General features: G+C 36.2%; 1 protein-coding gene and 1 long non-coding RNA gene across 8 annotated transcripts in view; one reads left to right on the top strand and one right to left on the bottom strand.

Moving 5' to 3' along the window:
• Nucleotides 1–20,710, top strand: part of PLEKHH2 (pleckstrin homology, MyTH4 and FERM domain containing H2) — a 61,761-nt gene that overhangs the window by 22,321 nt on the left and 18,730 nt on the right. For 6 of the 7 annotated variants that reach the window (XR_011808217.1, XR_011808218.1, XM_005015282.6 and 3 more), the window contains 16 exons: nt 1,263–1,325; nt 1,898–2,047; nt 2,470–2,553; nt 3,951–4,032; nt 4,499–4,681; nt 6,251–7,239; nt 8,258–8,333; nt 8,807–8,901; nt 9,524–9,668; nt 11,905–12,041; nt 13,145–13,255; nt 13,507–13,593; nt 14,075–14,233; nt 14,961–15,041; nt 18,209–18,388; nt 19,295–19,403. Coding sequence is in view for 5 of the 7 variants with exons in the window: in XM_005015282.6 (XP_005015339.1) it covers nt 1,263–1,325; nt 1,898–2,047; nt 2,470–2,553; nt 3,951–4,032; nt 4,499–4,681; nt 6,251–7,239; nt 8,258–8,333; nt 8,807–8,901; nt 9,524–9,668; nt 11,905–12,041; nt 13,145–13,255; nt 13,507–13,593; nt 14,075–14,233; nt 14,961–15,041; nt 18,209–18,388; nt 19,295–19,403 (2,731 nt within the window). In the remaining 2 variants the exon portion in view is untranslated. The remainder of the gene's footprint in view (nt 1–1,262; nt 1,326–1,897; nt 2,048–2,469; nt 2,554–3,950; nt 4,033–4,498; nt 4,682–6,250; nt 7,240–8,257; nt 8,334–8,806; nt 8,902–9,523; nt 9,669–11,904; nt 12,042–13,144; nt 13,256–13,506; nt 13,594–14,074; nt 14,234–14,960; nt 15,042–18,208; nt 18,389–19,294; nt 19,404–20,710) is intronic. The other variant, XM_027454110.3, reaches the window with a different exon arrangement.
• Nucleotides 601–20,710, bottom strand: part of LOC119716316 (uncharacterized) — a 38,584-nt gene continuing 18,474 nt past the window's right edge. The window contains exon 2 of the long non-coding RNA XR_005264151.1: nt 601–822. This is a non-coding gene — a long non-coding RNA (uncharacterized lncRNA). The remainder of the gene's footprint in view (nt 823–20,710) is intronic.

Raw genomic sequence — 20,710 nt, 5'->3', positions numbered from 1 at the left:
GCTTTTGTTATGGTAATGAAAACTCATTCTATCCTTTTTCATTTTTTGATTGATAGAGAGTGATGACACTGTGTCCTTGTCTTTTTGAGGTGCTAGAAGTACACAAAATTATTTTGTTTGATTGACAACATAATTGGGGAGAGAAAAAAAAAATAGAGAAAAAAAGAAACTGAAAGATGCCAGAAATGGCGAACAAACAGGACAGAATGAAACTGATTATTTTAAAACCAAGCAGTAAACAGAATAAATGGTTTTCATTTTCGTTATTTGTACTGTATGCTTTCCTATGAACAAGTTTGAAACTGAATACTGAGTATGCCAATGTAAAGTATTTGGTAAACAGAGGTTTATAGCTAGGTGTTTCCTGAGAACCAATCTCCAGCCCGTAAATTATGGAATAATATATTCATTTCCTTAGGTACTTCGTAATATGACGTAAGTACTCAGTTTTCTTCTTTTAGAAGTCATAATTCTGTTTTATACCTAAATCAAACGCAAACTTTTAACAAAGCATTTCTTTCTGGCCTACGCTGCTGCACATTGTTGGAAACCCCTTCAAAACAAATTATATAAAATGCAAGGGTTTTCAGAGGCCTGGGGCAAAGGCTGAGACAATGATTTATTAGGCGTCATTATAATGTAACAGATCAGGGTTTCTTTCCTTTCAAAAGGAACCCGCACTCCTCCGTGCAGTGCAGGTGTCTGTCTTCATCCATTTCTGCTGTGGCTTTTTGCATCTTGTTCTTTGCAGTACCTGAGTCTGCAGTGTATCTTCTGCTGCATACCTTTTTCACTCAAAGGGTGGAGGAGACTGGGACAGACCTTGTAGCAGAAAAAAAATATAAATTTGTCAATTTCAGAAGAATTTAACAGACAAATTGTAGAATGTGCTAAGCAGTCTTTACTCTTGTCAGTTTTGGAAGGACCTGAAGGAGCTTAGCAGCTGTAAGACCATAGCCTTCCCTGCAAGGGAAAAGTTCTGGGGTTATTATCAAATATATTTCTACTCTTGGTAACAGGTAAAAATAGCAGTGTTAATTATTTTTCTTTAGAAGAATCTTAACAGTGTTTTATGTGGTCATAATCATGAATCATCTCCCCAGTCTGACACACAGCTTATCTTCTTATTTATTTTTATGTTCCTATTCAGAACCCATCTTTTCCTTTTTCAGAACAGACCATGAAAATACGTTTCACTGTGGTATTTCTGGCAGCAGGCAGAAGGCGTGGCTGGTTTACTATATGTTTTTATTTATCTACAGATGCAGCAGCTTGAGAGACAAGTTATAGATGCTGACCGTCAAGCAGAGAGGGCTTTTCAGCAGGTATATCTAAATTGAAAAATACCTCCACTAGCTATGTGCATGTTAAGGTACTGTTACCAGAGGAAATTCAGAAAATTGCTTTCTGTCTAAAGTATTGCTCAAAAGGGAGAAGACAGCTTCCTTTTACATCTACTGATTTGTCTTAGTAGAGATGTCCTTTGCTTGCTGTCCAGTTCAGTAAAGTCAAAGCTAACAGAGCAAATCCAGAACAGATGCATGTAATGGACTACTTCATTGATTAATATAAATAAAAGGGAGAGGAAACAGTGACCTATTTTAGAAAAACCTTAAAAAAATAAAGGAAGGCTAGCCAATACAGTCTCTAAATAGAACTGTTCTGTGCTGCTTGTTATTCTTTAAAAAAAAAGTATTTTGCCAGTCCTGCTGGTATTAGATGCAGAGGGTGACATAACAAACTGGCATTTTTTCTCAAATAAGGTTGGGAATTTTGCAGGATTACCTTGAACCAAAAGTGTGGGGGCAATTTTAACAATCGATTTTGTGATCAAATTATTACCTTTATCGTGGAATATTGTTTCTTAAAGTTTTATGTTGTTTGACCTTCCAAATAGGTGCAAGTAATGGAAGAAAAATTAAAAGCAGCTAATGTTCAAACGAGCGAATCAGAAAACAGGTTGTATAAGAGATGTCAAGATCTGGAGATCCTGATTCAAGATAAAAATGACATAATACAAAAATTGGAGCAACAACTTGAAGAACAGGTTAGAAATAACTGTTACAAAAGAGGAGCATCAGTTCCATTCTTAATTATACAAAAGAAAAATAAAAGAATGAAGATCAATAGAGGACAGAAAAGTTTAGAATTATTTCTGTCGTTTGATTGGAAGGTTTCTCATTAGGAGTGTGCTTTGAATAACATTTATTCACTTGCAAATTATGCTCTCACTTCGTTTGAAAGAAATCTAATTTTTAAGAGGGCCAAGACGTTCTTACTTATCTCTGTCTTCTCTGCTTTCCATTCCAGGCTCTGAAGGGCCTATTTGTGATTTGTAAAAAATCACCATGTGTCACCCAGGAGATTGAATTTCTTGAAGGAAACTTTAGGATTTGTTTCTGACGGTACTACTGTGGCAAACTAGAATGTTAAGTAAAGTGTGTGCTTATGTCAATTTTTTTTTTCCAGAAGCAAATACGACTTCAAGAGGCAAAACTCATAGAAGAAAAAGCAGCTAAAATAAAAGAATGGGTGACAGTCAAGCTCCATGAGGTATAACTCTTGGTACAATGCTTGTCATGCAGAAAATTGGACATAGTCAAAAAAACATTTCCCATTTTGATTGGTTGGTATGGTTACTTCACTAAAAGATTGAAAATGAAAACAACAGCATTGAGGACAAAAGTGTCCATATTGCTTAACTTCTGATGTCTTGTTTGCTTAACTCATATCTCTGTGTGCTCTTCATGGAGAGAACCCCCCGGAACTGCTCTCTGGCAGATATTCTTATCTCCACCAATTAAGAAAGATTAGCTGGCAAATTTTGCTTGCTCCAGCAGGTGCTTGAAGTGGGAATAATCCCCCAAAAGCTGAACAAGTCTACTGGGGTCTGGCAGAAAAAGGATGTACCATTTCTTGTTTTCCAATGCCCATTGTACTCTTAGTCATGGATAGTTTCAGGGGCACTGGCTCTATTCCTGTAAGAGACCAGCTGTCTCCCTTGTTTCTCTGCTGTGGTGAGATAACCATCTGTACCCTGTCTAAGGCTGCCAGTTTTGGTATGCAGCAGTGCTTTCTCCTCCTTCCATTTAGAAAATTTAAAATTGCTTGTAAATGTTACAGTCATACAGTCCTGTGGTTACACTGCACACTCCAGTTAAAAAAAAAAAAAAGGAAACTAAAAATAACATTTATGATAAGTCTGCAAGGGAAGTTTTTAAAATCATTTAGTAAAAATGCAGTTAAGTTTAGCTAAAATCATCTCAAAATAGTTTGCATGAAATATGACTGAAACTATGTACTTAGTTTAGAATATGCAGGATCTGAAGCTAGGTGTCACTCAGTTGGAGGTGGAATTGATGGCTCCCTTATCTGTGATACTGGACACTCAGATTCACATCTCTTTTCATAATTCAGAGCTGGTATTTGAACCAGCTCTGTTGTCTCTTAATTCCTAGCAGTGGGCTATAGCAATGGCTTGGTGGGGTCTTTTTCTTCCTGTAGATCTGTTCTGTGTGAGCTTTTCAGTACCCATTTATTTAATACTTTCTGTGGGATGTCAGGATGTTTTAGTGCCATCATTGCCTTCAATTCCTCTGCCTTCCCTTGGGTTTGCCAAATGGTACAAGAGTTGGTTTGTAACTCTAGCCCTTTGCTTTTATTAAAGAGATTTCTCTTTTTCTTAATTATTTGGGCTTTTTAAAGGTGTCTTGGATTTGCTTGGTGGGGGAATGATTTTAACAGAGGAAGCAGTTGTGCAGATAATCATTGCAGGGAATTTTATTGTTGAAAAAATACAAATGCATAGACTGTCGTTAAGCAAAGTAAATTGGAGATTAGCATTTGTATAGCTTCACCTTAAGAAAACAAATTCAGAGAAAATGTTAAGTGATATAATGACTTTTAAAACTGTTTCACTGATGGATGAGGTTAAATTTATGTGTTTTTAGTTAGAGGTGGAAAATCAGAACCTTCGCTTGATCAACCAAAAGCAAACCAAAGAGATGAAAACAGTACAATCCAAACTGCAAGGTAAATGTACGAGTTTTTGAAACATTTCTCTATATACAGCATAATTCTTACTATACCCTATTAATTTGTGCATCCATATAATTGAAATATTCCATAAAATCAGAGATTTCAATGACTATTAATTACCTGACTTCAGAGTGACTGTACATAAAGTTGTTAACAAAGCAATAATTTAATTTTTATTAAAAAGACATTCAAACAAAGCACAACTCTTTTTTTTTTGCTGGCTGAACTGGTATCCTTGTGTTACATAAAAGGTTTTGCAAGTAGTAAGATTTGACAGGGTTTGTGTCAGCTGTTTGCTTTCATTTCTTCATTTTATCACTGTTATTCTAGCACTGTTAATGAACCAATGAATGTCAGTCTGCAGGGAATAAGAATTCTGATCAGAATTTTGTAGCTATTACATTTGACTACAGTCATCCAAAACCTACTAACGCATAATTGCTGAATTACTGTTCTTCAGAAGCTACGGGCAAGAAATCTGTTACTTCAACACAAAAACCTGGAGAATGTCAGCGACTAAGTAGTTTGACTTTTGGATGCTTTTCAAACAGAGCGAGAAGTCCTCAACCATCTCCTAAATTTGAAGAAATAAGCAAATCTTCATCAAAAGAGTCAGACTACACTGAAGGCAAAAACACACTAGGTACTGAGTCACACCTACTGTCATTTTATTCTAACACGGGTGGGAAACCAAAATTGAAGTGGCATGTAAGTGGATCCAAACCAGCTGTTTTCCAACTATGTAGCAGAACTTTCTCCTTCTTTAATGTCAGTCTCTACTACTAGGAAGAAATCCTTTTGGGCATTAGCATCTCAGTAATACCACTGATACTTTGCTTGGCAGTATACAATGGCTGGTGGGTGCTCTGGCTGCCCAGGAAAGAAACTGCTGTGGTTCAGGTTTGCTTCACAGTAGAATATGGACTTTGGGTGTTCCAGTCCCCCAGAGACTGCTGTTAGGTTTTTATGCCTGTGTACAGTCTGATTTAAGTCCGGTTTCTGTATGTTTTATCTATGCTACCACTGGTGTCCCAGTGATAGTTTTATGTCCTAATTCAAGAAGATACTATTTCAATCAAGGTCAGAAATAATAGAATAGAGTCTCAGGCATCTTTTTGCACTATTGTTTCCTATCCAAATAAGTAGAAAGCTCCCTCAACAGTTTGTACAATTGCCCCCACAAGCCCTGAAGTCCTGTAATGCTAGCAAATTGATGTGCTGTTAATGCTGTTACAAGCATAAGCAAGTCCATTGCAGCTTGCTGCTTTCCTTAAGCAATGAAAAGCCCAAGAAGGAGACTGTTGCTCCTGCTCTCATCTTTCATTTGAGTCCCACAGTGCTATTTATGGCCTCTGAATTTTCTTCACAGTTAGTCATGGTATCCCGCATTACAGGTTGAATTCTGTGGAAAAGCAGAAATTGATGCGGATCCCGTTATTATTTTGTATACTTACTTATCCAATCCACTTTAACTTCATACAGCTATTTAACTTTCCCAAGTGTCTGTGTGAAAAGTCCTAGTTCTAGCATATGTTTTAACTCAGGGGAAGCACGTAGGCCTCACTGACATGCTTCAAGCTATAGCTCTCTCTTGCAAAACCAGGTAAAAGTGAAAAGCATAAGCACAGTTATTTTTAACACGTCTTTCCCTAAGCATTTTTATGAGCCACTCTTGTGTGTCTTAAGCATGCTCCACTGAGAATATGGTAATAGCTTGCAGAATAAATTTCTGAAAATAAACACTGTAGATATCCTGAGAATATTTGATTTGTTAGTGTAAATCTTTTCTGTCAAGCTTTTACTCTGCTTTAATTTTCTCTAGATTAATAAAGCAGCTAAATGCTTATGCTCTCTTAAACCATTGCTTTGTCTTTTTTCTAGTTTTTATTTTCATACATATCTGGTTTACTTTAACATTTGGCTCCACTCTGCTCATCTGTACATTCATTGCCATATTTAGTTTGGCTAAAACTTGGAGTATTGCCTGTTGCATTTTTTTCTTAAATACTGATGAAAATGAAAACTTTAGTTGCATTCAAAATTTTGTAATTTTTCTTTTTTACAGATTATTACATACAATATTCAGAAAAAAAAATAAATGTGCTTACTTGGAATGATTACCTACTTACTATTTGCAGACATAATGACAAAATCCTTTAGCAGTCAAATTTGCTAAAGTAATTTTCTCCTGTTCATTGTATTTGTCTTCTAGAGAAGGATATCCTGGAAACTACCTTTGCTGGTCCTGCACATGAAAGCAATAAAGGTCAGAAGTCATTGCAGCAAAGTTCCTCAGGATCAGAGCAGAACAAAAATGTGAGAACAAGTTGTTCATCCAAGGATTTGGACAGTGACATGTCAAAGAACTCCTGCACTACAGGGAGTGACTGGAGCTCAGATGAGGATGGAGGAGACAATAAAGGAATGAAATCCAGGTGTGCATCCACTCTCTCAAGCCACACATCGGAAGAGAACACTAGGTACAGTAGAGTGGGAAGTGAAATGTATTTGACAGCCTCCGATGACAGTAGTTCTCTATTTGAAGAAGAGAGTTTGGGTGTTCAGAGGACTCAGCACAAAAAGTTGTACTCCTGGCAGCAAGGGTCCCAAAGAAAAGGCCAGAACAATCCAGGTGGAAAGTGCAACTCAGACTTCACAAGTAAGAAGAAAGACCAAGATAGTTCTTCAGATGAACTGAACAAGAAATTTCAGTCTCAGAGGCTAGATTATTCATCCTCATCCAGTGAGGCAAATACCCCAAGTCCAATTTTAACCCCTGCTCTAACTCCTAAACACCCAATCCTAGCAACTTCTGCAGGATCTCAATATCCAACACTATCAGATTCTCCCTCAAATTTGCCACCTCCAAAGTTACGGACTCCTAATGTGTTCAGTATAAATTCAGCATTGGCAAAAAAACATTTAAGCCAGCCCCAGCTGAGCTCTGATAGAATGTTTGGTAAAAATAGAAATGCTATAAGCATGATACGTCCGTGGAGACCTCAGGAAACAGACATTGATCTGGTGGATGGAGAAGATACAGGTATTTTAGAGAAAATGGAGATTGGCTGTGATGAAGGAGTGTTTACCTATGACTGCACTGAAGTACAAAATGCTGAAGCCCAGGAACCCTGTGATACGACAAAAAAAGCTGCTAGTAACAAACCTCCAACCCCACCATTACATCGATTTCCTTCCTGGGTAAGAGTAATTCTAGATACTTTTCCTCACAGTGAAACTAACTCATTCTCAGTCTTCTATTCTATGTTTTTTTGTTGCTTGTACCTTTCCCATTCTCTGTTTGATGACAAGACAGGGTGTTACTGTAATTGAAGTCAAAGGGACAAATCCAGAAGCAAGTTTGATATGAAGTACAGCATTTCAGCCAGTGAAAAACATTTTTTTGTAGATAAGACCTTTTTTTTTAATGTCACATCTAAGTTGCATATATCTTTTTGTGTATAACCAACAAGGTAATGCTTGTGAATGTGTGTATTTATTTATTTCAATACGAACAGAGACTTAAAAGTGCTGATGTCAATGCTGTTACTATAACCATTGTACCCCTCACAATCTAAACAACATGTTGACAGACAACAACTACAGATTACAGAAGTTACTGATCATTTTTTCCAGAAAAAAAAAAATTAAAGCCATCAGTCAGGGAATTAAAATAGATACTAATTTTCTAACACAAAATCCAAAACTAGCTCCATCTATACTCACTGATTCTGCAGTTCCACACTCCCATTTAGTGATTCAGAGGTGAGTAATGTGTTAAAGTAAAACGTTATTTCTGCTGATATATTTTAGTACATATTTTTCCATTGTAGATTTTCATATTCTGGCTTTTTAACACAAAACTATTGAAAAGTTGTCTCCATAATGTCATGTCTCTGTTCTTAACTATACAATCTTCCATTAAAAATATTCTCGCTATACCTTCTTTGGCCATTGATAATAGTATATTTAAAAAGAAGTTAAATGAATGCAAGGAAGTTTTTCGTTTTGAGAAAAAGAAGATTGAATCACACAGTGTGTATGGTGGGTATGGCATATAAAACATGGATGCATGTTTCAGCCACCACTGATGACACCATTTTATCAACCATATTATCACTTGGATGTATTAACACAAAGACTAGGAGGCTATGGGGAGGCTGAACAAAAGTAATTGTGTTTTAATTGTCTACCATCAAATCCATTTTTTTTATGTTAGGAAAGCAGAATTTATGCTGTAGCCAAATCTGGCTTAAGGATGTCTGAAGCTTTCACCGTGGAATCTCTTAACAAAAGTAAGTGGTTTAGTTGTTCATTGTCTCATGAACAAAAATTATCTTCTTCCAGTTATTGGTAAGAAAGGACCGAATATCCCATGTTCCTCTAAGATACTAAGATTCAATTACCTGCTATTTAAAACCTGGAAAATCATTGGTTATCTTTCTGTTGCCTTCTATTACTTTGCCTCTTTACTTTGTGCTGAATTTGTACTTTGTTCACACCAGATTTCTCTGCGGTTGATTTTGAAGATTCCATACCAAATACAAGGGTGAAAGATTGTACTTTCAGTTTTAAAAAGGGTTATTGGTCATGATTACAATTAATTTATTGTAAATTTCAAAAAGCTATAAATCTCACATCCAGAAGAATCAGGAGTTAGTTCAGTTTTCATAGCTGAGCTATACAGTGCAAAAAAAGACATCAGAATTTGGTAAATTGAGGGGGTGTAACTTAGGAAGGTCATTTATACAATGTGTTGCTTTTTTAGGTGCTGTTTCACTAACATCATACTCTGTATCTGGATTATACACATCTCTGATATATAAGAACATGACCACTCCTGTCTACACCACTTTGAAAGGGGTAACTGCATTACTGTTTAAAGGACATGTTTAAATACCATAAGGCTTCACATCCAAAAACTTGCTTTTTCACATTTGAGGATACCATGCCAAATGTGTCATAAGATCATGGTTAGAGGTTATAGAACCCCAGAAGTAATGGAAATGTCAAATAGCTGGGAAAAAAAACAAAACCACTGCTCCTTATAAATTGTTACCAGCCCAGGTCAGTCTTTCTCAGGTCCCTTGCTGATTTTTTCCAAAGACTTGTTAATTATTAAAAAGAGCCACATGGTGTTCAATGTCATAATTAAAAGCATGTGTGTGTATAGCAATGTCTTTGTGTCAGTGCCAAAACTGTTTTTATTTATCACAGCTTTTTTTTTTTTTTCTGGCAGCTTTTTGTGATTGGAAAGACCCATCCCTTAAGTTTGCCTCAGATTTCTGTTTCAAAGTGTGGGGGTGGTTGAGGATACAGAGGACAGGGAATTCAGTTTGATGTTGATATTTGTGTGCCAAAACTCACAGCCCAAGCAAAAACAGCTTTGAATATTACAAAGCCATCAGAGCTCTGCCACAGTATGAAAGAAAGAACTGATACTTTTTACGCAAGATACCAAAGAATGTTCTGTTAATTTCTGCAGAAAGCAACTCAAATAAGCAACAGCCCATTTATAGATGAGTCGTCAGGATCTGAGGAAGAAGACAGCTCTCGGTCTAGCTCAAGGACTTCTGAGTCCGATTCTCGAAGCAGAAGTGGCCCGAGTAGTCCTCGGGCTATGAAACGAGGTAGGCAAAAAACAGAAGAAGAATTAACTCCTGGGGAATTTGGAAAACTGAACAGTGTGCTTTATCTTCTTAGAAATTGATTTATTGGTTAAATTGCACGGACATCTCAAATCGAGGTTTAAGGCATTAGTCTAGCTGTTGTCATGAGGAAAAAGTGACTTTTACATTTAAAGGAAGAAACCCCAATCTACTTGTGCTCTGTCACACCAATTATTCCCTATAACCTTTAACTGCATGTACATAAAATGACCTAGAAGAAAGTAACTGCTAGCAGCAAAAAAAAAAAACATACTCTTTTTATAAGACAAAGTAATAGTTTAACATGATTAGAAAGCAGGTGTGAAAGTTCCCCCAGCAGAGTACTTGGTCATCTCATGCAGTGGTGGACTTCTTTCCTTTTTATAGCGACTGTTTTATGCAAAGATGTAGTTAAAACATTTGAATCCAGTAATGTTCTTTTGTCAGAGGTAAATCTCACAGCAGTACTTAACCGCGTGTTTTCCATTTGCGAAATGAAAATACCATGCTTCACTACATGGCAAGACACAATGTTATCATTAGGTGACAGTATCATTGTTACCTCCCTGAGAAGGTTTCTTCACTGGGTAAAGCAAGGTAGTTTACAATCTAACATCCTAGTACTTACATCCTCTGTTATATATTGCTTAGCAATGCAAAATAGCATTATTTGGTTGTTCATGTTATATATGTTAAAATCCCAGTGAGCTAAAGTTCCACTCACATCACCCTTGAGCAGGCAAAAACAGCTGCTGATTTGCTAGGAGTGTTTCAGTGCCAGCCAGACATGCCATCAAGGCTGTTTCATTTCCCAGGTCTGCCTGCTGCTCTGCGAGGAAGGAACAACTGTCTTTGACCTGCAAAGCTCTCTCAGCCAGCTTTCTTAGGGCCAAGACATGCAACCTTCCCTGCCTGGGTCTTGTCCTTCACTAGATTTCTCATGCAACTCTTGTTTTTTATGTAATGCCAACTGAAAAGATCAAAGTGCTTGTCTGTGTTGGTCCCGTTTCCAGTGCAGTAGTTACAGTTCTGCCACGCTAATGTGAAAAGGACCCATAGTTCCTGAGTATGCATCTCATCATGTTTGCACGATAGGAAAGGTAAATCAGCTAATTTCATAGCTGATTTCACCCACAGTTTACATCATGTCTATAAAATTGAGCCATTCCCTTTGTACTTCCTTCTTCAAAACTAGCCTTTGTACTTATTCATGCATGGAAAGTTTTCTTAACCACAAAACACATATATACATATGAGATCACATTGTTTAAAAATCCAGGCAGTCACAGATTTGACTAGGAGCATAATTGGCTTGTTGCATATGTGTTATTAAAGATCTTACATGAAAAGAGAACAACCGACGTGAAAGCCCAGGTGGCTTGCCAAAACAATAAATGAGAAAAGCATTTTTTAAAATCAAATCAGAAAATAAGTTTAGAAATCAATGAAACAAAGGAAACATGACATCTTCATTTCAGTCTTGGAGGGTAACCTTTCAGAGAAGAACATTGGTCAGAAAGTGAAACTTTACAAAAGGACATGTTTGAAAATCATTATTTCTATGATGATTATGGAGCAGTTTGATTTTTTATTGCTCATTCACTAGAATTTAAAACAGGGTGTATTTTTCTCTAGGAGTAAAGCTAATAAACTTTTTAAAAAATCCTGAAATCTGAAATTCAGACTTTTAGAAAATCTCAGTATTAGAATAAACTAATTGCAAAACAAAGACAGTAACCTACAACTTCAACATAAAGCAGATGTTGAGCCTGGCTTTTTAGTACCTAGGCACTTGCATTGGAAATCTAGATACTAGAGAAAATGATAGAAAGAGGAAGAAGAAAGTTACTTAGTTTAATTAAAGATCCCATATTTGTTTTGTACAGAATAAATGCAATATAGGGCACTGACTTCCTCCTCTAAAAAAGGTGTAGTAATATAACAGAAGGTCATAATATATAGAAGACAATTACTTCTTGTTTCATTCATAAGTAAACAATTAATTATGAAGAAATGGGATTATAGCTATTAGCATTGTACTAATAGTTAGTTATGCTGGTATTTTTATAAAAAATGCTCAGTTCCTAATGGATTTATGCAGATACTTGTGCTTGCCTGTATCTCCTGCTCAGATATTCTTTCTGCATGGATGTTCTGACCTCATTTGGTTGTAAAAAAATAAATAAAAATACAATGAAACATCTCTCTTTTAACTCAGGTGTGTCTCTGTCTTCCATGACCTCAGAAAGTGACTATGCTATTCCTCCTGATGCATATTCAGTAGATACAGACTGTTCAGAGCCAGAGCAGAAACTTCCTAAAACCTCTTCCTCATCTACTGATAATGGAAAAAATGTAAGTACTGAAGTTCTGTAAAGAAGTGTACCTGTGGTGCTGTGTGTATATTTCTGTTCAAAGAATACAACCAAATTCCTGTATTCATTCTTGTCAACTCACAGACTGCCTTATGAGTACAAATAGCAAAATATATCAGCAATAAAGTAACCATATAAGACTGCAATAACTGAAACAAGGTGGAGGATAATTCTGAGCTTTCTGGAAGTAAATGGAAGTTCATGGAAGTAGGTAGACAACTCCCGAAGATGATTCAAAGCACTTAAGTTTTTCTTGGAACCAGATCTGGTATCAGATTGCATACAAATACTAAAATCAGCTTAAAATTATTAACTGAATATTCAAAAAAAAATAGGAAGGCTTTCCACTGAAGGAGCTGGAGTCATCAGTAGAAATACGTGCTCAGTAATCAGTTTCTGTAGCTTCCTCATATGGGGAAAATGACTTCAGGCAAACTAGAGAAATCCTAAGCAAAACAGCATAGTAGGATCAGTCAAAGAAACCAAACCATTACAGGGTATTGGTCTGTCTCTGTGAGCTTTGTAATGGTCTGTGTTAGTAGTTAGTGTCTTTGCATAAAAGTGGATTGAATGACTGATGACAAAAATAATTTCTTTTAAGCTTTCTTCACAGAGCAAAACTGTGAACTCTGTTCTACTGGCGTACACACTGAACGTATGTCTTTGCAGTGCTCTAAATTACACTGTTATATTGGTTCTGTAGGTCAGGCCCTAAAGTTTGGGAAAAATGATGTATATAGGTTATATTAATTTTGTTATTTGTTTAATATAAATAATTAGAGTAAAATCAGGAATCATTATGTTCTTCGTTCCTTTGTATAGTTCTGGGCAAATCACTTACTCTCCTTCATGTACTATAACAGTAAGTAGGGATATTAATTAGTTATCACACATGCATGGCATTTGTCTTAATGCTTGCAAAAGTGCTGTCCTTGGAACAAAAATCTCATAAAATTTTGTAATTGTTATTTAGCATGCTTAAAAGTCGTTCAAATATCTGTGTGTGTGGTGTAATTATATCTGTGGGGCATACAGGTATATTGGTGTACTTAACTACTTCTTATGTAACTTCTAAATAATCAGGAACCTTTGGAAAAATCTGGATATCTGTTAAAAATGGGTGGTAAAGTGAAGACCTGGAAACGACGATGGTTTGTGCTTAAAGGAGGTGAATTACTATACTACAAATCTCCAGTAAGTACATAGAGCTATTTACTGTTTAGTATTAGACGTTTTTTTACTGAGAATTTAGGGCTGCCGGAATGAAAAGAAATGTATTCCTGGTGTTTGAGCTGTAAGAGGACTCAGTTCCTCAACAAGCATATAAGGTACTCAATGTGTAAATAGGAAGTATTTAACAAGATTAATGCTTAAATGAGTTCTATGATTATTTATCACCGTTTGTTGATGGATTTAAAATATTCTGTTCCATTTTTTCCATACAGAGTGATGTAATTCGAAAACCTCAAGGTCAAATTGAGTTAAATGCATCTAGCCACATTGAAAGGGGTGATGGAAAACAAACAATTCAGGTGCCTGCTTTTCTCTCTCTGTTTTTCAGTGGGTCTTTATTTCCTGCATCGCCAAAACATCCCAGTCAGTGTAGGACTGGAAGTCCAATGTGGTCTTGGAATTAATCAGTGCCCTTTGCTTAAAACCGAAGGGTCATTTCAACAATAAAAATGAGGGGTAGAAAGGCATAAACATATACTTATCTGTGTTGCTACAAAGAGTGGTATTGGGACTAGACATTAGGGTTGCGTGAAGTTGTTTGAAATGAGATAAATTAGGTTTTATCAATTCTGCTATACTAGAATCTTTCAGAAGGAGTCTCAGAAACTGTTTCTGTCTGGTCTGCTTGGCCATTGAACATTTTGTTAATGCACAGTTATTTGGGAGAAATAAACCCCCCAAAGTGTGAAACTACATTGGGTAGTATATGTTAAAACCCTCTAGTTGTGGGTTGGATTGTGTAATGTTCTTAAAGCTCAGAACTCTTCTGCCACTTCGTAGCTGACCACAGAAAAACGGACATACTACCTGACTGCAGATTCTCCAAACATCTTAGAAGAATGGATCAAAGTACTACAGAATGTTCTTAAAATACAGGCTGCTAGTCCACTTTTTATACAGCCTGAAATCAAGCCAACCATGAAAGGGTTACTTACAAAGGTAGGAACACTTTTCTTCCCCCAAATGTGCCTAATTCCATATTTATTAAGAATAATACCTAGATGAAAATGGTTCTACAATAAATGCAAGCAAAACAGGCATGTATTAGCTTTCCTTGTACTTTTCATAGTGAACAGTTGAGGAAGACTACCAACTAGTTTACTTTTCCAAAAGCATTTCTTCTGGTTGTTTGAGATTTGCTTTGTTTTTTCTTTCCAGCTTTTCAATTCATTAAAAGTTGTTGAGTTCTCCGTTTGCAGTTGAGAGGTATCCTGGTTTTGCATGGCACTTTGAGACATGCATAAGTTGCAGTAGCTAATTGATCTAATTTATTTCCATTTAGTGATCCCTTTTAAGTGTTATTCATTGAGGCAGGTTATTTCAAGATAATAAGAATACTGTATAAAAGGATTTTTTCTCTTTCAGTTCTCTTCATTTCCTCAGCTTTCATTACCTTAGGCTTGATCCAAAGCCAAGTGAAACCTCGTACTCTTTCCTGGGCTCTAGGTCTTTATCTGGACTTTAGATGCCTTAAATCTTATACCTTTAACAGAGTTATGTGGTTTTAATTTAATTTAATTTAATTTAATTTAATTTATTACTTGTTTAATAATGTGGAAAGAAATTTGAACTAAGTCATTTATTCACAGAATCATCAAAGTCTAGACGGTGAAAGGTAGTCAGTCGTTTTCTGACTGTGCTTGTTCCTAATATTCTGTAATTTCAGGTGAAACATGGATACTCCAAAAGAGTATGGTGTACCCTCGTTGGAAAAATTCTGTATTACTTCCGTAACCAAGAAGATAAGGTAGGTCCCTTACTTGTTTCCTCAGTGAGGGAAGAATACATACTGGAGTGAGTAGACTTTGAAAACTAAGTTTTGACTTTATTAAGATACAGGTTGGCCTGGGTAGTATAAACCCATTTTATCTTGATAACCAGATATTTAGACTTAACAGATTCTCAACTTGGAAGGTTCCTATGTAATAGACAGCACTATGGGCACACCCATAAGTCTACTTCTCCTGTGAGACATGATGAATATCCTGCATCTTCTTACCCTTAGCCAAAGTGAGTGTCGGCATTAATTTGCCGATGGTTCAGGACTCCCTGTCAGGCTTGAGACTGATTGGAAAAGATCTGGTTGCCATTTACTTCCAGAAGTTGACCCTTTTTTTTATGTTTGCAGTGGGCAGTGACTGCAAGATTCAAGAAATTACTTTTTTTATCCCTTGATTGTCTTCCGAACCTTGTTCTTTGGTATGTCACTGTGCCTCCACACTGCTACAAGAAAGGCAGAGACTAGCAGGGTGCAGAGAGTTTGCTGCTCTGCAGATGCATGTCACATGGGGGGATCCTTTCCAGTTCCCCATCAGAAAAGGAAGAGGAGCTCGTGGTCTACAACTGATGAGATGGTTAGAAACAGAGATGAAAGAAGGCAGGAGAAAGTGAAGAGAAAATGATTTCTGAAACTTACGGAAAATACTTTTTAAGGAAGAAAAGAAAGAAATGGAGTCCAGTCAGTTTTGGTTACCCTCACAACACTACCTACCTCTTTCCTGTTGAGCCTGGTATTCAGTTCGCTACCTGCATTTCTGAATGTTGTCAGACACAAATATTTCCAGTCATAATTACCTGCTGAGTCTGGACAAAAGACACTTACTAGTAACAGTTTTGACTCATCCTTTTGCTCTCAGGACATTGTGTTTTGTCATCAAGAAACACATTTTCATGCAGTTGGGTCAGGAACAAGATTCTGAGAAAGCCTTCAAAAATTGTTTTTAATATCCCTGAGGTTATGAATATTTGATTCATGCCCTTATTACCTAACTGTCAGGACTGCTGGCACTGACAAAAATGTTAACACTCTGCTGAGCCATTAAAACCCAGAACAGGTAAAAAAAATACATAAAATCCCCTTTGTTACTTCCGATCTATCCAAATATTCATACTGGACCCATTACTCTGTAGTCTCTCTATAAAGCTAGTTATATCCTTTGTTCTCCTTTTGTTTTTTATCCATTTTTAAACATTCATCTGAAGCTTATTACTGTATCAATAAGACGGCATTAAACATCAATAAGAATATTTTATTTTAATTACTTTTTAAAAGTGCAGTACAGAGCTAGGGAATCAAATGACTAGAGTATTGACCTCTAGCTCATTTTACACTTACTTTATTTAAGTTACATTTTTCTCCAATGAAGAAATCTCTATGTTTAATGTACCTGAATTTACACATATTTACCTTTGAAGATTTGTTTGTTTTTTTTTTTTTAAAAAAGCCCTTCAGGAACATCCAAGAAGTTTGCTGGTTCCTTATGAGTATATCCCTAACATTTGGAACAAGTTTTGCTATCTCTCCTAAGGCAAAATTGAAACTAATTTACTAGCTTGCAACAGAATAAGCATTTAGCTTTTGTAAGCAGAATGTGTTTTTAAAATACTATGTATGAAAAGTTTCCCAGAGCTAGTTCATTTCTAATGTTAAACAATTGGCTAATTAAAAACATACTTGTAGCTGAATGTGACTGTGCAGGAAAAAATTACACCATCTGCAGTAGTTAATACAGTAATGGAGTCCTTTTAAGTGGCATTTCAAAATGGAATGCAAATAAAAAAAAATCAGCCAATTGTGTTTTAGTTCAACTTAGTGAACAAATTGGTTGTGACTATTTTTATATGCCATGGCACCTCACGATTCTCAGAATCTACTTTGTTCAAATAGTTGAATGCTTCAGAAGTGCCACAGAAAACACAGATCACACCATGCATCTTTAATCCTTACTAGGGAGTACACTGAAACATAGAGCCACCATTGTGTGATGTTTTCTTCAAATGATTATATCAACTGCTCACTTTATAAAATCACGATTCAAGAAACCCACTTGAGATTGAGTCAGGCTTGGCAGCTACTCTCCACTATCAGGTTTTCATTTTTTAAACAGTTTTACTGAGAAGCTAAGAGTCAACCTCATCTGCTTTTCACTGTTGTTAATATGTTAAGACCAGTTACTTCAGGCTTGTACGAGAATATGGCACAGATAAGATGAGACGCTAGTTGCTCTGGAGCCCAACCATCATTCTGCCAAAGGGAAACATCTCTCTCTTTCTGCTGAATCTCTGTAAACATTAGTAGACATCACAAACAATACAAAAACAATAGTAAAGGCTTCTTCTCTGCAACATTAAATACCAGACTCATTTGAACATCATGATGTATGAATGGCCAGAGGAAGAGCAGTAGTGCTATGGAAAGGGAGGAACATTTACGTAAAATAGCCAGAAAGTACTGTCAGCCTCTGTCAGTCCTTTCACCCAGTTATGAAGATGGATGTTTGCTGTGGTTTCCTGTTGATAATGAGTATGAAATACTTCTAGGAAAATTTCCTTTTGAATGGCATTTCATACAAAATATTGCATGATAAGTGATCATAACTATACATACAGCTTAAGTCTCAAATATTTCGAACTATTGGACTGCAGAATGAAGCAAACTAAGAAGGTCTGCTACACAAAACATTTACCTTTTGAATTCATAGCATGAACAAAATAGGTATTTCAACACCGCTGGCCTCTGAAATGACAAGACTATTATTAAGGCTCTAGACTTGACCCAAGGAATTTTTACTTGGAAGCAGGTCTGGAAACTCTGAAAACGTACTTCTCTCACCCTAACAGACATTTATTACATTAATTAGATACAGAAGCAGACCTGGAAAAGAATTTTAAAAATTCTCACTTTCAGACTTTGGCACGTATCATTCACATATCATTCATTTGTCTGCAACAGCTCATTTATCTGGCATTACATGGCAGGAGTGAAAATGAATAAATGAGTATTGATGCCAGCTTTATGTTTTAGTTTTGTTTTGATTTTGTTTGTTTGTTTCTGTTTGTAGAATAAGAAATATAACATTAGTATGCACTGAAATAAACATGTGCTGTCTGACCACTTCTAATATTTACTTTCAGTTTCCTCTTGGTCAAATCAAGCTTTTTGAGGCCAAAGTTGAAGAAGTTGATAGGTCCTGTGACTCTGATGAAGATTATGAAGCTAGTGGTCGCAGTTTATTATCAACACATTACACTGTTGTTATCCACCCCAAAGATCAAGGACCAACTTACCTTCTTATAGGATCCAAGCATGAGAAGGTAATGAAAGGACTTTTTAATTGAGTTTCAGTGACATGTCTATGACTGTGGTGCTGTGATATCAACATTTTCTAAAGATGAGGGGAAAGGGGATCTGCAAGCCATACGGCTTGTAGTTTGATGTAATAAACAAAGAGAAATAACCTGTTTCATGAACATCAATCAGTCTGTGAGCCAGTGCTATCATTGATAATCCCTTTTGAAATAGCCAAAAATATTTAGGCTTAAATACTACATAAAGTGGTGGTGTAGAATACTAAATATGCTGTAAATTGAGAATTTTGCTCACACTGCAATAACTCGTAGATAGACCTCTAGCAGATCTTCCAGAGAGTTCTGGTATATTGTTACCTGTTTTCATTGTTAGAAGTAACAGTAGGGAAGTGAGAGAGATGGTTAAAAACGTTATTATTGTTTATTTGCTATTGCTATTATTGCTTACATTATTATGTACTGACTAATCCTGTAGACCTCATTTTGCTTTTTGGCCTAACTCCTCAGTTTAGCAGGATCTGGCAGTGATGAAAAAGCACTTACATTAGCTTTCTGAAGAAGAAAAGAAGAACTCGCTGATAATTAGGCATGATTTCTGAGGGTAAAAGGCTTCAGAAGAGAGCCTTGTCCAATTTTCCTTACTTAATGCTTGCAACATGGAGTGGCCATGAGTACGGATGTGAAAGTGAAACAAAGGCCAACTCCTTTGTGCTTCACCAGGAGCGTATGGCAATTGGTTTAAAGTTGAAAGCAAAATCTTTGTGAAAAAGCTACTTCCAACACAGCTGAATCCTTCAAAACCAATTCAACTTCTGACTTAATTCCTTTAAAACTTGATGTTCAGTATATTTTAATGCTCTTAAAAGTCTGGTGGAATGAATGAGTGAGTTGCTGTGTATTTTTCTACTTTAGGACACATGGCTTTATCATCTGACGGTTGCTGCTGGAAGTACCAACGTAAATGTTGGGTCTGAGTTTGAACAACTTATTTGCAAATTGCTAAATATGGAAGGTGATACCAGTAAGTTACTTTTTGTTTCAACACACTAATATTGTCATACTGTCATACATATCAGTTATATTGAGAAAATAATTATCCTAAGATTGTAAAAAAAAAAAAAAAATTTAAAAAAAAAGTAATAAAAAATAGACAAATTGAAGTTTTAGGCATAATTCTGAGAGTTTTTAGTAAATGCTTACATGCATTACAAGATTTTTTTGGTCTATACAAGGCAGGTCAGTTAACCTTTTTGTTAAGGTTACATTTATGCTAACTTTCCAGCAGAGCTATCTGCTCTGTGAAACAGTATTACAGACACTAACGTGCCCTGTAAAACACTCTGAACAAGCCTGACAGGGCTTTGAATCTCTTATCTAAAATACCATTAATAAAATCATTAACAAAATTATTCCTATTCAATAAAAAATGCAACTACTAAGGTCCTGTTTCTATAGCATATTGAAATCAGTAGGAATGGAATTTGTACTTTAGGTCAAAATCTAGAACAGTATTTGTAGAACAGATGATAATTATTTAGAAGCTAACAGATACCCAACTCCCACTTGATGTAGGGGGCTTTAAACGCAACTACGTATAGAACTGCATTTTGAAATTCCGATCTCTTATGCTACATGAAAGAAGCGTTTCCTAAAAGAAGACCATAGACCTCGTGTTTCAAAGCTTTCTGTAAAATATATATATATATATATTTAGTGGTTTTATTTAGTGAAGTTTCAGAATTCATGTTTCTGGTATAATCCATTTAGCTAGAGCAACTGTTCCAGTTCTGAATGCCAAAGTCTATTCAGAGGGAAATACCCCTCAATCTGCCTCTAGAAGCAAGATTCCAGCACCTTTTTAATTCATCTCTGGGGACAGTTCACCTTGATGTCACACTAATTCCCAAAACAGTGGCTATCCATCACATCCTGTGCTGCTATGAATAGATGAAGTAGTAGCTGTAAAAGAAGAACACCACATACTGTTTTCTTGTGCTTGCTGGATCTGCAAGAAGCTCTTTTTCAAATTCAAAATATTCAAGCAGAAGTTACAGACAAACTCACTGACATTCTGTGCCAGCAAATTTAGGATTCATCTTGCAAACTCCTACTCATATAATTATTCTCACATAAAACCTCATAAAGAATCTGGTCCTGAGAAGTTTTATGATTTTGCATAGTCTCACAGTTTGTAGCAAAAGCCTGCAATCCTACAGACTCATTATCATGATTTGAGATACGGCTACGAGAACTTAGAAGCCAGGTCCCACTACCAGCATGAGGTGGAGCTGTGAATTTCAGCAGAAAGAAACTGATGTAGTATCTTAA

This window comes from Anas platyrhynchos, chromosome 3 (genome assembly GCF_047663525.1).
Source record: "Anas platyrhynchos isolate ZD024472 breed Pekin duck chromosome 3, IASCAAS_PekinDuck_T2T, whole genome shotgun sequence".
Lineage (NCBI taxonomy): Eukaryota > Metazoa > Chordata > Aves > Anseriformes > Anatidae > Anas > Anas platyrhynchos.
Note: the sequence above shows the minus strand (reverse complement) of the source record. Positions and strands in the feature narration are given on the sequence as shown.